We start from the raw sequence: 14,643 nt of genomic DNA on the forward strand, positions 1-14,643 counted from the left end.
AGAGAGAGAGAGAGAGAGAGAGAGAGAGAGAGAGAGAGAGAGAGAGAATATAGTTTACTTACACTTAGGTACCTGGAATCTAATTCCACTTTCTGCTCCAGCTGTGTGAGTAGCTCATTGTGAAAAGACTTCAGCTAAATACAAGAAAGGAGTATTAGGAGTCAGGTCTAAGCAAATATTGCCTGATGATGGGAAAAGTCACCTGCCTGCTCATCTACCGGTACAAAATCCGGAGAATAAAAGCAAGACAGATCACAGAGCCAACCAGGACACGGGCCTTTTTTCAAAAAGCCAAATAATTTTCTTTAAGACAGCCAATCCAGTTTTGAAAGACAAGCTTATTCCTGTCTAGATAGATAAGGAAAGATCGGCTGATGAACTTAGGGAGACAGATGGAGACCCATATGGAGCCAAGGAGACTGCTTGGAAAACGTGCAAGTGAGCAGGAGACAAGGCAATGGTTGACAGTTTCAGCATTTATCAACCAAGTTTAAATGGCTTGATTTCACATGGATAAAAATGGAGACAGTCTTCTCTCCCCATTACAGTGCCAGCTGCTCCACTGAGACACTGATTAACTGTGAGAAATACCTCCAATGTATAAAATGCAGGAGGAGTGACCTCCCCCTCACTCCAGACAATGGCATTTCTCACCAGGCCTTTCTCTCCATCCCACATGTTATTTTCTTTGGGTTCCACCGTCTGCTAAATTAGCTTTCTCTTTCTAACCAAGAGGCTCAGTCATATTTCTACAGCTTTCTGACAGCAGCCCCATGGTTGGGCTACCTTACAAAGTACATCTATGGCCCAACTGCTAGGTCATCTTCTGAGCCCCAACTTGCCTACTGTGTCCCCACAGGCAACTGACCCATCTACCTTCTCTCAGGGAGAGTCCAGCCATTGGAAACCTGATACTCACCATCTCTTCTAACTGATTCTGAATCTGCCTGTGAACTTCTGCCATCTGGAAGAGTACATCCCCTGAAAAGACAAGATCACAGCAGGGAAAGAAAAGAAAGGGGTAGGGGAGCAGAGAAGGGACATAAAGGAGAGACAAGTTGAGTGTTCCAAGTTCTCTGTATACATCACCCACTTCCATGCATCTGGGACAGCTGAGGTATTGATGCTAGTGGAATAAAAGGGCCGACACCACAGAGTTGGTACTTTGTAGTTGACGGTTCCAGGAACTGACTCAGTGACATTTGGTGATTCACAGAGGATGGCATAATTCAAATTAAAAAAAAAAAACTTGCTTAAGCTATGTGATGGGCATGCAAAACCATAGTGGCTTGGGGACAGGAAGATGTACTTCAATGCCTTCCTGAGGCTGCTTCTGATTATACAAATGCCAGAAAGGAGATAAGACGGAGGAACATCACCACCAAAACCCAAACTATATCGTATGAACAAATAACTCTGGGATCCTGAAAAGTAGAGATAACTTGACACCCAAGGGGTAGCTGGAATGGTAAGATGAAGTGGTGGAATGGAAAGCCCCTGAAAGGCAGGGATTTATTGATGCCTCTCCAATGATGAAAAGGATTTCATTCAAATTTTCAAAATAATGAATCTGACAGATGAAAGGTATGGGTATGTTTAATATAAAAATGTAACAAAATGTATGTATGCACTTTCTACAAGTAAACGCCCAAAACCACCTCCAAAAGTTAAGCTCTAACAGGCTAATGATCACTTTCAGTTACCTGAGCTAAAGAGAGAATACACACTAAGGCAAGCCTCGTCAGGGAAAGACTCCAAAGGCTTGCTTAGTTCAAAGGCTACAGAATCAGACTATTTCATTATTCTAGTCTGCTGTTCAGGGATGAGAAAACAGAGGGAAAAATACAGAGCTTGGTTCCTAGATTTCAGGGTGGGAGAGAAGGAATAAGTGACTATTTCTAGTTCCAGTTGTTTTTTTGATGTCCTTTTGAGTTTCATTTATCAAACCTTCAAGCTTTATTTATTAAATGAAAGATAAATTACAAGTCTTATAGGATGACCCAAGGTCCCTCCGTGCATAAGTTGCATGTTTTCATTTGCAATCAGGAAAACACAAGCATGGGTCTGTCTGCAGAGGCGTTTGCCTGCAGAGGATTAATTATTGGATCTTGCCATGCTACTGGAGTTCTGCAGCAGTCTATACACGGCAGGCTAGTAGGCAGCAGCAAAATCCTTCTAGGGGTTGCTGGTACTCAGAGGAATTGAGTCAAGACCAGGAAAGCCCCTTGGGAAAAACGAAATGCTTTCTGCTTCTTCCCATCTCTCTTTAATGCACTTCTCCAGTACAGAAACACTTCAGAGATTCTGACAGTTCCTTGGCCCATTTGCAAAACACAGATTGAGAAATTTAAATTGCAGTTGAACAAAAACTAGCTACTGCTACAGGTCATTTCAATCCTGGATATTACAACAGAGATTCCATCTAACACTTGTCTTGGTTATTTATATTTTCCACTGGCTTTGCAATTGCCTGGATTAATCTATCCCTGGATGACAGTTCTGGAAGGCAGAGTGATAGTGAAGTTCTGGGTCTCAGCCACTATAGCAGGGGTAGGGTGCGGCCATGTGGCTTAGTGGGAAGGGCACTGATTTGGAGGCAGAACACCTGGCTGTACTACTTACTAACTGTGACTTTGAATAAGTAAGTCCCTTCACCTCACTTGGTCTCAGTTTTCTCATTTGTAAAATAGGGATAGTGAGGGTGGACTAGATAATCTTAAAGTTCCTTTATAGCTCTAAAATCCCCTTCCCCTTTATACCTCCCCCCCCAAAAAAAAAACATCACAATACAGAATGATGAGAAGTAACCTATAACGCATACCCAAGGAAACCTGGGTGGGATGAAGAGGTGAGGATTTTCCTTCAGGGCCAGCTGCTCCCTCCCCTGCAACTCTTTGGATTTCCAATGTAGTCAGATCCAAGTGTCCCCATTCCATTATTCCCCTCCAAAACTTGACTTAACAGCTTCCCAGCTATACTCCAGGCTAAGACCAGCAAACAGTTTCAAACACTGCTCTGTTAATTGCCTTTAAGCATGGGACCTAGAGAAGAAGCCAGTAGTGGAGAAATCTACTTTCACAAAGCCTCAAAGCCAAACCCCAGGAGGAGACAAAAGGGCCAACAGTTTGGAGCACAGACTGCTCACTCAAACCAGTTACACCAGGGATCAGAATACCAGTAGTTACCAAAAATCACTATCTGCTTATGTGCTCCAGATAACAGAAAACAAGGGATCTCCCTTGAGGAATTTCTGGAATCTTCTGAAACATTCAGGCCTTATTTTCCTAATTCTACTAAAAACTTTGTAAGCTGTGGCTGGCCACAACTCAACTGTAAATGATTAAGTTCACTCATTACATAACTAGAGGCTGAGGCCAAGTAATTTGTCCTCTTTGGGACTCAGTATCCTCTTCTATAAAAATGAAGGGTTGGATGAGATGGTGTTGAAGATCTCTCATAGCTCTGACATTTTTAATTAAAATTTTCTTAAACTCTGAAAAGAAAGATGATTTTTTTGCCTTTTGGAGGGCAATTGGGGTTAAGTAATTTGCCCAAGATTACACGGCTAGTTTTTTTGTGTGGGTATTAAGTGTCTGAGGTCAGAACTGAACTCGGGTCCTCCTGACTCCGGGGCTGGCGCTTTACTCACTGAGCCACCTAGGCGCCCAAGAAAGGTGATTTTGAACATGCAACATGCCTTCCTCTTGGTTAAGTCGTTTTCAGTTGTGTCCAACTCTTTATGACCCCATTTTGGGGTTTTCTTGGCAAAGATATTAACATGGTTTGTCATTTCCTTCTCTAGCTCTATTTACAGATAAGGAAACAGAGGCAAACAGGGTTAAGTGACTTGCCCAGGGTCACACCGCTAGTAAGTGACTGGCCAGATTTGAACTCAGGAAGTTAAGTATTCCTGGCTCCAGGCCGAGAGTTCTATTCGCTGAGCCACCTAGCTGCCTCCTAGGCCCTCTTGGAGGTGGCTACAATACAGACAGTTCTGGCTTTATGTAAATTCACACTATGCAAATTCAGCTTTATGTAAAGAACTCTGAAAAAGATTCACATCCCAAAAAAAACCCTCTGTTCTCTTTCATGTACAGTACTGTGCTCTCTCTGCTCCTGCTCCTCAGCTCCACACTGAGCAGCTTCCTGCCCACCCACCCCCAATTGTCTGTGATGCCTCTGATTTCGAACTTCTTTTCCCAGTCCTATAATTGCTATTAATACATATATATGCCAGAGAGTCTTTAGGTCTTTATTCAAGGATTGGTTATAACAAAAGTCCTAACATTTCTATAGTTCTTTGCTAAATGCTTTACACAGATTATCTCATTTGACCCTTACAACAATTCTGTGAGGTCGGTGCTATTATTCTTCTTCCCATGTTGCAGATGAGGAGAGAGGTTAAATGATTTACCGAGGGTCACTTGAAGTTTTTGAAGTAGAAATCAACCCAGGTCTTCCTGGCTCCAAGTCCAATACTTTATCTACCATGCTATCTAGATGGTAAGGAAATTTGTGTGTTGTCAAGCAAAGAGTAGCTTCAGCTACAACAGCTGGATGGATGCTACCAAAATCCACCATTTCTGAAAGACCTCCAGCCCAGCTCTGGAAATCTCACCCTCATGAACCACTATCTAGTCTACCAGGGGTGGGGAACCTTCGGCCTCGAGGCTACATATGGCCCTCTAGGTCCTCAAGTGTGACCCTTTGACTAAATCCAAAATTTGTACTTGAGGACCTCGAGGGCCACATATGGTCTCAAGGCTAGCTTCATGGAAACCCACTTAACCTAACAGGTTGACACCATTTCAAACAAATCATGAAGGCCTTGTTCTTCCTTGAAACCCTTGCATCTCGAGGACCATCTCCTTTTCATACTCCTGATTCCAAAGCTACCCTAAATCCTGGCCACTTTTGCTTTCCCTGTTATACAATTTCAAGCACTAGTTATAATCACCCAACCACCTCCTCCAAGCCACGAGGTTTGGGAATAGACTTTATTACTGGTCCCTTGTGCCTGCCAAACAAGGTTCCCTTCTCCTCCTAATTATATAAGAACACACTCAAAATAGGCTGCTTATAATATGCCGAATTTGGCCAGCTGCTGAAGCTCTAAGAAACTGATTTATGCTCCCTCATGCAGGACCATCGACAGAGGGACGACTTTGGCAAAAAATCCACTGTATGGATTGCTGTCTAGGGAGGCTGGGTAAAAGAAGACATGTGCTTTCCAAAGAAGCACTAGGAGAGAGAACTTACCCAATCGTGGAAACCAAAGCTACTGTTTGTCAGAAAAACATCTGTTTCACTAGGAGGTTACAAGAAACCCAACTTCACCATTTATTATACTATGGTATATATACTGATATCCAAATACATGACAGTGACTTCCAAAATGGCAGCCAACGCTGGCAGTCCTGTAAGATTCACCTCAATTGGCAGAGGGATTCAGATTAGTCATGGCAGTGAGGCTGTATATAAATCCTGATCACCTCAAAAGACTAAGTTTATCATCCAATCTAGATCCATAGTGACTGTGGTCTAATGGCCCCCAGGCCATTCTCCTTCTTTCTTTCTTTTTTTCCTTTTTGGAGGACAATTAGGGTTAAGTGACTTGCCTAAGGTCACACGGCTAGTTTTTGTGTTAAGTGTCTGAGTCCAGATTTGAACTCAGGTCCTCCTGACTCCAGGGCTGGTGATCTATTCACTGCACCACCTAGCTGCCCCTATTCTCCTTCTTTCTTAAGAAGTTTAGCACCTGGGTTATAGTCTTCCTCTCCTCCCAACTCTTATCCTCATACTAGGAAACTTCAACATACATAATAATACTCTCTAAAATACCCAAACTTCCCAGTTCCTCTTCCCCTCACCATCCAGCTACGCACAGGGAAAGCCATACCCTGGATCTTGCCATAGTCCACAATGGCCAGAAGATGGGAAGAGTTGCCATCACTTAAAATAATCCATCCTCCTTATCCTGCCTCTTTCTGCAGCCCTAGAGTCTAGGGCCTAGACCATCCCAGAACGCAACCAGGAGGTAAGGCAGTGGCAAAAGTGAGCACCAATGGGCATCCTACCCTGGCTTCCTGCCCCTTTCATCCCCTTCTCCCTATCCTTGCTTCTGACTATCCTGGAGCCAATCCAAGATTAGGGAAGAGCCATTACTACCACCAAGGTGCACTTACCTTTCCCCTTTGTCAATCTCCTTGACTGCTCATAGGGCTTGAATGAGATGGAAGCCAACAACTCCATTCTTTTCCTTACTATCGGCCCTAAAAACTTCCCCTCATTCCCATCTTAATTACTTATGTAAACTAAGGACCTTGTCAAGCACCCCACTTTTTCACTCTTAGCACTTCTGGGCTTTTTCCTCTGCCCTGCAGCTGAACTTTCTTTGCTGTGTCCCCCCCAGTTTGAATGAGGAGCTTGTTATGATCAGTGTCTCACTATTTCTAGCCAGCATTTAGTAGAGTGCTTAGCACAAAGTAAGTGTTTAATAAATGATCTAATACCTTCTTTACTTTCTTCTCCTCCCAATTTTGACCTTATGGTTAAAACAGTTCAACTCTGCATTGTCCTCCAATCTCTAACCTTTCACACCTTTGAATTACTTCCACCATCCCCCTCTCTCAGCTGAAAATTTTGCCTCATATCTTACTGAGAAAATAGAAGTCATTTGCCATGAGCTTTATTTCTCCCCTAGTCTTCATTAAATCTCCTGATACAACCCCCCACTCTGCTCCTTTACTCTCTAATATGAGCTAGTTCTCCTTGACAAGCTCAATCCTTTTACCTTTAATCCCTTCTCCTCCAGTAAACTGTCCTCACAATCATTCCCCTAGAACTCTCTAGTCTCCAGTGTTTCTCTGTTTGTTGGTTTCTACTCTGCTCCCTACACACTTTCCCAAGTCTCCCACACTTAAAAAACCTCCACCTGATCCTACCATTCCCTCAAGCAATCACTTTATAGCTCTCCTCTCAAGTTTTCCCCTATATCTCTAGCACTCTCCTTTTTCCCCTCCCAAAGTCATCTCATTTTAAAGAAGAGAAAGAGAAAAAAAATTAGCATAACTGATCATTACATCAAAAAAATCTGACAATATATGACAGTATATGGTCTATGGGTATAACAATATTGTCATGCCCATGAACGGGCCTTTCCCCTACTATATCTCTGCCAAGGATCAAAGTGACCAATCTACTGATATCTCTTCTTCGGAGATATATCTGTCCTTTGTAATTTTGCAAAATTCATTTTCAGTTATTTTGTGGTAGTTGTTCCTTCTATTTACATTGCTGTCTTCACTGGGTTACATTATTACTTTGTATCAGTTCATCTAAGTCTTTCTATGCTTTTCTATTCATCATATTTATTAGTTCTTACAGTATTCTTAATAGTCCTTATTCTCTCTTCACTGGATTTCCATTGACACTCCTTTCTTGTTCTGCTCTTACCCATCTGACAACTTCTTCTAAGTCTCCTTTGTTCTTCATCCATACCCCAGCCCACAACCCTCCAAATGGGAGTTTACCCCAATGAGTCTTCTCTTTTCTTACCCTAGGAGAATGCAAGCTCCTTGAGAGCGGAGAATGGTTCATTTTTTTACTTTCTACCCTCAGGTATTGGTAAAAAGCCTGGCATACAGTAGGTGCTTAATAAAAGATTGTTGATTGATTCACCCTCTATACTCTCTTATTTAGTCACTGTATCAGTTCTCATGAGTTCAATTATATGATCTCTATGTAGAGACCTGTAGCATGTTGGGTGAACTCCTATGGAAAACTTTTGGGACCACACAGAAGAGAGTAGCAGAGCATGGGCAAACATGGGTGGGCTGAGCATCGATGGATGGGTCTGAATCACTGGAAGGAGTTCCTAAATCTAGGAGATCACAGACTCATTTGACTATGTACATGCCTCCCAAATCTATATATCCATCTCCAATCCCACACCAAAAACTACCTTTTAGATATTTAAAACCAGATGATCCATAAGATTCAACCTGTCTAGTAGAGAACTAATTATTTTCCCCCTATACCCACCCTTCTCCGTAACCTAAAGGATGAGAATGCATTTATCAGGTACATACACCCTTCTAAGTGTTTGGAATGCAAATAGAAAAATGGAGAAAGTCAGTGCTCTCACAAAACTCACTCTAGGAGGAAGTAACCCAGAATATCCAGCTACAGAGCAAATAAGAAGCCCCTCAAGTCTGAAGGATACAACGGTGGGGCAAAATTACAAGTTCAAAGGGACTTCAGGTTACATAAATGGGTAAGATGACAGAAGGCAAAAAGGCAGGGCAGAGGACCTCAGGAGACAAAAGCAGGATAGATAGTAAGGCATCCCATCAGCAGGAACAGAGTTGCTGACTACCATCTCTCATCCACGTCCTGCGACCATGCAAGCAACCTAGCAGAGAAAGAAAGCAGGAGGTAAACCACACCCCCACCTCCCCCCAGCAAGGGCAAGCCTTCCCATTGCCTGGTTGCCTCTAGAGAGTTCTGGGACTGCTGGGCTAGAGAAAGAAGATGATAGGAGAGAAAGATGACCTATTTCCTCCCCATTTCTGTTAAGAGCACCCACTATCCTTCTAATCTCTAAGATATGGAATCTTGAAGTTATCCTCAATGTCTCCCAGTTCTTTACCCCTATATCTAAGCGGCTGCCAACATTGAGGATTTCTGCTTCCACCTCATATCTCATATCCATCACTTCTCACTACTCACACAACCACCACCTTGATTCAGGTTTGTATAACCTTGTCTGGACTGACTTAATGGTTCCCCTGCTTTATATCTCTCCAATCCATGCTCCACCTAGCTGCCAAAGTGATTTTCCCTAAACACAAGCCTGATCACACCACTCCCTAACACTTATAATCAAAAGTGGTTGCCTATTGCCTCTAGGATAAAATATAAACTCCTCTTAGGTTGTCTACAATCTAGACAAAACGGCCTTCTTGCTGTTCCTCACACATATATATCCCATCTCACCCTTTGTACTGACTGCCCCTTATGTCTGGAATGTTCTCACCTCTATCTCATAACATCCCCCATTTCTGTCAAGACTCAAACAAGCATCACCTTATACCTGGAGCCTTTTCTGATCATCCCAATTGCTAGTGCCCTACCTCCCGATACTACCTTCTATTCATTTTGTATTTATTCTCTACATATTTACATATATATATATATATATATATATATATATATATATATATATACACACAACGGTCAGCAATAATGGCTAGGCATTTATATCTCACTTTAAGATTTGCAAAATATGTTAACTTATCTGATCCTCACAATAACCTCCTAAGGTAGGTGCTATTTTTAGCATTGTACATACTTCAAGAGGTAAAACGCCTTCCCTAGGGTCACACAACTACCAAGTGCCTGAGGCAGACTGAACTCAGTTCTTCCTTTCTCTGGCTGCCCATATTTTCACCCTCTTCTTTACTCTCTCCTTGAGAACAAGGACTGCTTCATTTCTGCACCTGTATATTCATTGTCTATCACAGTGCTTGACAGCTAGTAGTGCTAAATAAATACTTTTTGATTGATTGACTAAAGAAGATGTGGGGTTAAAAAAAACCCACCCAAATCAGAGTTCCATACATATTTTACTTCATCGTGCTCAGATTTAGGTTACTAAGAAAGCTCCACTTGACAGAAGAACCTGGTACTAGATGCTATTTGGAGGGGGAAGAGAGAGCCAACTTAAAAAGAAGAGAAGACAAAGTCCTCTCCAGTTCGAGAATTTACAAAGTAAAAAGGAAGCCGAGCATAACACAAAAGAAATCTAGTTGAGAACAACTTCAAAAAGGTAGGTGTGGTGGAAGAAAACAGTAACAAGCCTGTTAGGTTAGATGACCTCCAAGGTCCCTTTTCCAACTCTAAAATTCCATGATTTTGTGAAAGGGAGTGGGGCCTCTAGGCCCTGGAGTAAGGAAGACTTGTCTTCCTGAGTTCAAATCTGGCCTCAGACACTTACTAGCTGTGTCACTTAACCTCAGTTTCCTCATCTGTAAAATGAGCTGGAAACAGAATAGGCAAATCACTCCAGTTATCTTTGCCAAAGAAAACCCCCAAACAGGGTCATGAAGAGTTGGACATGATTAGACTAATGGACTGAACAACAATGAAAAGAGGAGATGATGAAACATAGGAGGTGGGGTGGGAAAGATAAAAACTAAAACAAGAACACAAATCTGGAAGGAACCATTCAGTCCAACTAGTATACACACTGCTTAATTCAATTAAATAAATATTTGCTGAGGACCACAGACTACACAGCATCAGAGCAGAAACTAGCATGGTATAATGACATAATGATTCCACAGTCATGGCTCCAACAGGAAAAAAAAGGAAATCATTCTCACCACTAACTTTAATTAACTCTAACATCCCAAACGCTTCATAGCGCTATAGCACCAAATCTGGCCACTGATAGAAGCTGTAGAAAAGACAGAAAAGCTATAAATGTCCCAACTCTTGTCAGCTCACCCCAAGATCCTTTCTCCTTGCTCTAATAAAGTATGATCATGCCTATCTCTCCATAAAGATTCTTTAAGGAGCCAGCCACTCCTCTGAGCCAGAAGAGTACATACAACCCCTGCTCCTAGTAGAAACTGGCAAGTCAAGCATGGCCCCAAACCACCTGCTCTCTTGGGAATAAAAGAAAACCACAGCCACCACAGCAGAAATGGTTTCATGTGGTCTAGAGGAAGCCCATAATTGCATGTGGTTAAAGGTAAGCTACATAGTAAATAGAGAAATGAATGAATTCCTGATTTATGAGCTCAGTATCCCTACCAGCCCCAGACCTGGAGAAGAAGGTAGCCTGGCAAACGGAAAATAAGGTGGAGCCATATTATTCTGGTCTTGTTCAGCATTCTGTTCCTTGGCCCACAATTCCAAACTTGTAACCCCTTTACTGGGCATCATGAATTTGTAGCAGATGCTGCAGAATGCACTAAATGAATGGTTGTTTGAATGACAAGGAAAGGTGCCTTTCTCAGTGCAGGCACAACAGGACTCAATCCTGGAAAAGCCAAGTCTCTCTCTCTTCCTACTGGCCTTTAAAGGGCCAGGTACAGTGGCTGAAGAGAAGTATTTCAGCTGGCATTTCAAAGTGTCAAATGACTAGGATTAGCACCCATGTCAAGAGTGGCTGCTAATGAAGCTGCCTCTTCCAATCTAGTCTAACTTCATGAATCCTGGGTAAGAAGGGATGCTGCAGGAAGAGAACAAGGGTGTCCCCTTACCATGAGGTCCGACCATTCTTAAACAATTAAGATCTTACACAGTAGAGTCTGTATCTTTTATCAACATGTACCCAGTATTGGCCCAAGGGCAAACAATATGGAGGCAGCATGGTACAGTGGAAAGAATCCTAGAACTAGAGTCAGAGGAGCTGGGTTTGAATCCCAGCTCTGCCACCCACTCCCTACCTGTGAGACCCTGAGTAGATAACTTCTTTTCACTGGGTCTCAGTTTTCTCCCCTGTAAAATGAGTGGTTGGACTTGATGATTTCTAAATTCCCTTCCAGCTCTAAAGCTATATGACCCTAAGATCCAAATTATTCTCTTACCATATTATCTAGAAAGTGCCTAGCACAGGACCTGACACCTTCCAGACACTGAATAAATGCTTGTCAATTGACTAATCTGGAAACAAAGCTAGGCATGCTGACCTCTTAAAAATAAGCAGCCAAAATCTGATGGTGTGTAATGCACGGTCTTGATCCTGGAGAACTGATTAATGAAACACTCTTCCCTAAACATGTTTTACACTGTCAAATACAGTTGCTATGTTGGTTGGTTTTGCTGAGAAAGAACATGGTATCATGGATAGAGCACTAGACCTGAATGAATAAGACAGATCTGGGTTCAAATTCCACTGCAGACATTTACTAATAACTACATGACCTCAGGCAAATCACTACTTTCAACCTTATTTTTCTCATCTGTAAAATGGGGCTAATCATGGCACAAGATTGTTGTAAGGAACCAAATGAAATCATCTACCCAAAGTGCTTTGCAAACCCTAAAGCACTATATAAAGACTAGCTACTATTATTTTCTTATTATATTCTTTTGCTTCTTACAAAGAATACTTCAATGCTCGGAGGGGAGCTCCAAAAAAGAAATGGTGATGGTGCTAAAGAGAAAAGGCAACCCTGGAGCCTTTTAAAGAGGGGAAGGTCAATTTCAGGTACCAGAGGACTGGCATGCTGCTGAATGACAGAAATAGTCATTTTTAAAAGTTAAAATAAAGGTATTTTCCTTTGTAGACAATAATGTGGACATTACTTTTGCCAGGGGTTAGTAGATCCACACTGTCTTGCTAAGTACCTTTGGGCAGTTGGTATTTATGAAATGACTACCAGAAGCAACTAGCCATAACTGGCCTATATGGATGGCCTCATTAACAGTGGCCACTTTTTTTTTGCTTTTTTTTTGGAGGGGGGGAGGTAGGGCAATTGGGGTTGAGTGACTTGCCCAAGGTCACATGGCTAGTTTTATGTTAAGTGTCTGAGGCTGGCTTTGAACTCAGGTCCTCCTGAATCCAGGGCCGGTGCTCTATTCACTGTGCCATCTAGCCACCCCTAGTAAACACTGTTTTAACCAAAGCTAGATGATAATGGTGCCCAGCTAATTTTTCCTATGGCATTAAGTTTGGACAAAGCAGTTGCCATATGAGGATTAAGTCAAGAAGGCAAAACATTTTTACCATCAACTGGTGCAACAGGCAAATGGGCAGTTAGGTGGCTGGGTGGATAGAGTGCCAGGCCTAGAAGCAAGAAGACTCATCTTCCTGAGTCCAAATCTGATCTCAGATGCTTACAAGTTGTGTGATAGGTGGTACAGTGGATAGAGCATTGGACCTGGAGTCAGGAAGACTCATCTTCCTGAGTTCAAATCCAGCCTCAGAAACTTATGAGCTTTGTGACCCTGGGCAAGTCACTTAACCATGTTTGACTCAGTTTTCTCATCTGTCAAATGAGCTACAGAAGGAAATGGCAAACATTTCCAGTACTTTTGCCAAGAAAACCCTAAATAGGGTCTTCTGACATGACTGAAATGCCTGAACAACAAAACAATAATAGCACTTACCTCCCCAGGGTGACTGTGGGGAGCAAATAAGACAAATTTGTCAAGCACTTTGAGAACTTTAAAACTCTATATAAATGCTAGCTATTCTTAACACACCATATGTCTGGACACAGAGTTGGCACCATAATTATCACAAGAAGTTGGTGTCAAGACTAAGGAAATGGGATTTGATATTAAATGGATCTATTTCTTTGTAAGTTTCTACAAGAGAAATGATTGAGAAACAAGCAGATTCTTCCCCAAAGGACATTCTTGAATTTGGTACCAAAATAGTATTTGAAATTACTCAAGTATAACATGGGGTTAGGGATACCAATAGCAAATTGACTATTTTTTCTACCCATCAAATCCCATGGCGTTTGTTGAAATTTGGAAGGGGTTTCAAAACCTAGATATAAAACTTCTCATGATGTGAAATGGGATCACGGTCCATCTGAGCTATGATTTTGCACCTCACACCAAGACTGCCTAACTCATCAATGGCTACTGAATGACAGCTTGCACACAGGTGGGGAGAGAAGCGAAAAAGCAACAGAGGGTAAAATTATTTCCACAGTTCTAAATCTCAATCTGGTTGCTGAACAAAATAAGCCCACACAGAGCATTTTTTGAACTGATTTTATGAGCATCTACAGGAGGCCATGTAAAGTTTAAAATCTGCAAGGCAGTGGTGTGAGATGCTATGCTAGCTACCAAACATTTAACTCCTGCTGCACTGTAAGATGCATCCCCAAAAACTGGAAGGTGTTTGGGGGAGGGGGGAACCCTGCTGGGTGTGAAAGATCTAGTCCAGTAGACATGCAAGATCAAGTAGTGACCAAAGCATTATGTCAAGGTCATCTCATGGACCAACTGCTTAAATAGCTCAACTAATCTTAAACATCCAATCCAAAGAGGTTCCAAATGGTTCTGCTAGGTCACTTAAGAAAAACATGCTCAAGTAAGCTTTATTATCTCTTTCCTTTCTGGGTTCCAGGAAGGATTGCTGGCCAAAATGGTTTTTGAGGCTGGAAAATATTTTCTTCAAAAGCATCACAGGATCAGAATTTCCAGTAGCATTTTGTTTTGTTTCCTTTTCTCCCATTTGACTCCCACATTTGTACCATTCCATCTTTACCGTGCCTCTAATGAAACACAAAAAAAGGAACTGAAATCTTTCCCTATCCAATCCTGCTGATCTAGAGAAGGAAGGAGGCAGGGCAGACCTGGTAGAGATTGTCTAAAACATGTACAGAAACAACTCATCCACTTAAATGTGGCTCCCAGACCAAGGAGGCATGCAGAATCTAAACTCAAAAAACAAGGTTTAAAATAGTCTCTGGTATCCAGCTGGTTCCACAATAAACTAGAAGAGTAAGTCAAAATAAATCAACATAAAGATCCATCATCTAATAGAGACTGTCATGGTTTTGAAGAATGTAAATAGTTCTAGGATGAGTGGGTCAGTTATTCTGGTCCTGTTCGGCAACTCAACAAATCACCTCTAAGGAAGTAGAGAGGGGAGGAGAGTGGGGAGAAGGG

At 42.1% G+C, this 14,643-nt stretch overlaps 1 protein-coding gene across 8 annotated transcripts in view; it reads right to left on the reverse strand.

The window, feature by feature from the left end:
- Positions 1–14,643, reverse strand: part of BAIAP2 (BAR/IMD domain containing adaptor protein 2) — a 403,422-nt gene that overhangs the window by 72,766 nt on the left and 316,013 nt on the right. For all 8 annotated transcript variants that reach the window (XM_069064100.1, XM_069064101.1, XM_069064105.1 and 5 more), the window contains exons 5-6: positions 920–981; positions 63–134 (exon numbers count right to left, since the gene is read on the reverse strand). In XM_069064100.1, the coding sequence (XP_068920201.1) occupies positions 63–134; positions 920–981 (134 nt within the window). The remainder of the gene's footprint in view (positions 1–62; positions 135–919; positions 982–14,643) is intronic.

The sequence above is a fragment of the Petaurus breviceps genome, unplaced genomic scaffold (assembly GCF_028583685.1).
Source record: "Petaurus breviceps papuanus isolate PSGF00001 unplaced genomic scaffold, PetGlider_PUasm1.0 90617, whole genome shotgun sequence".
NCBI lineage: Eukaryota > Metazoa > Chordata > Mammalia > Diprotodontia > Petauridae > Petaurus > Petaurus breviceps.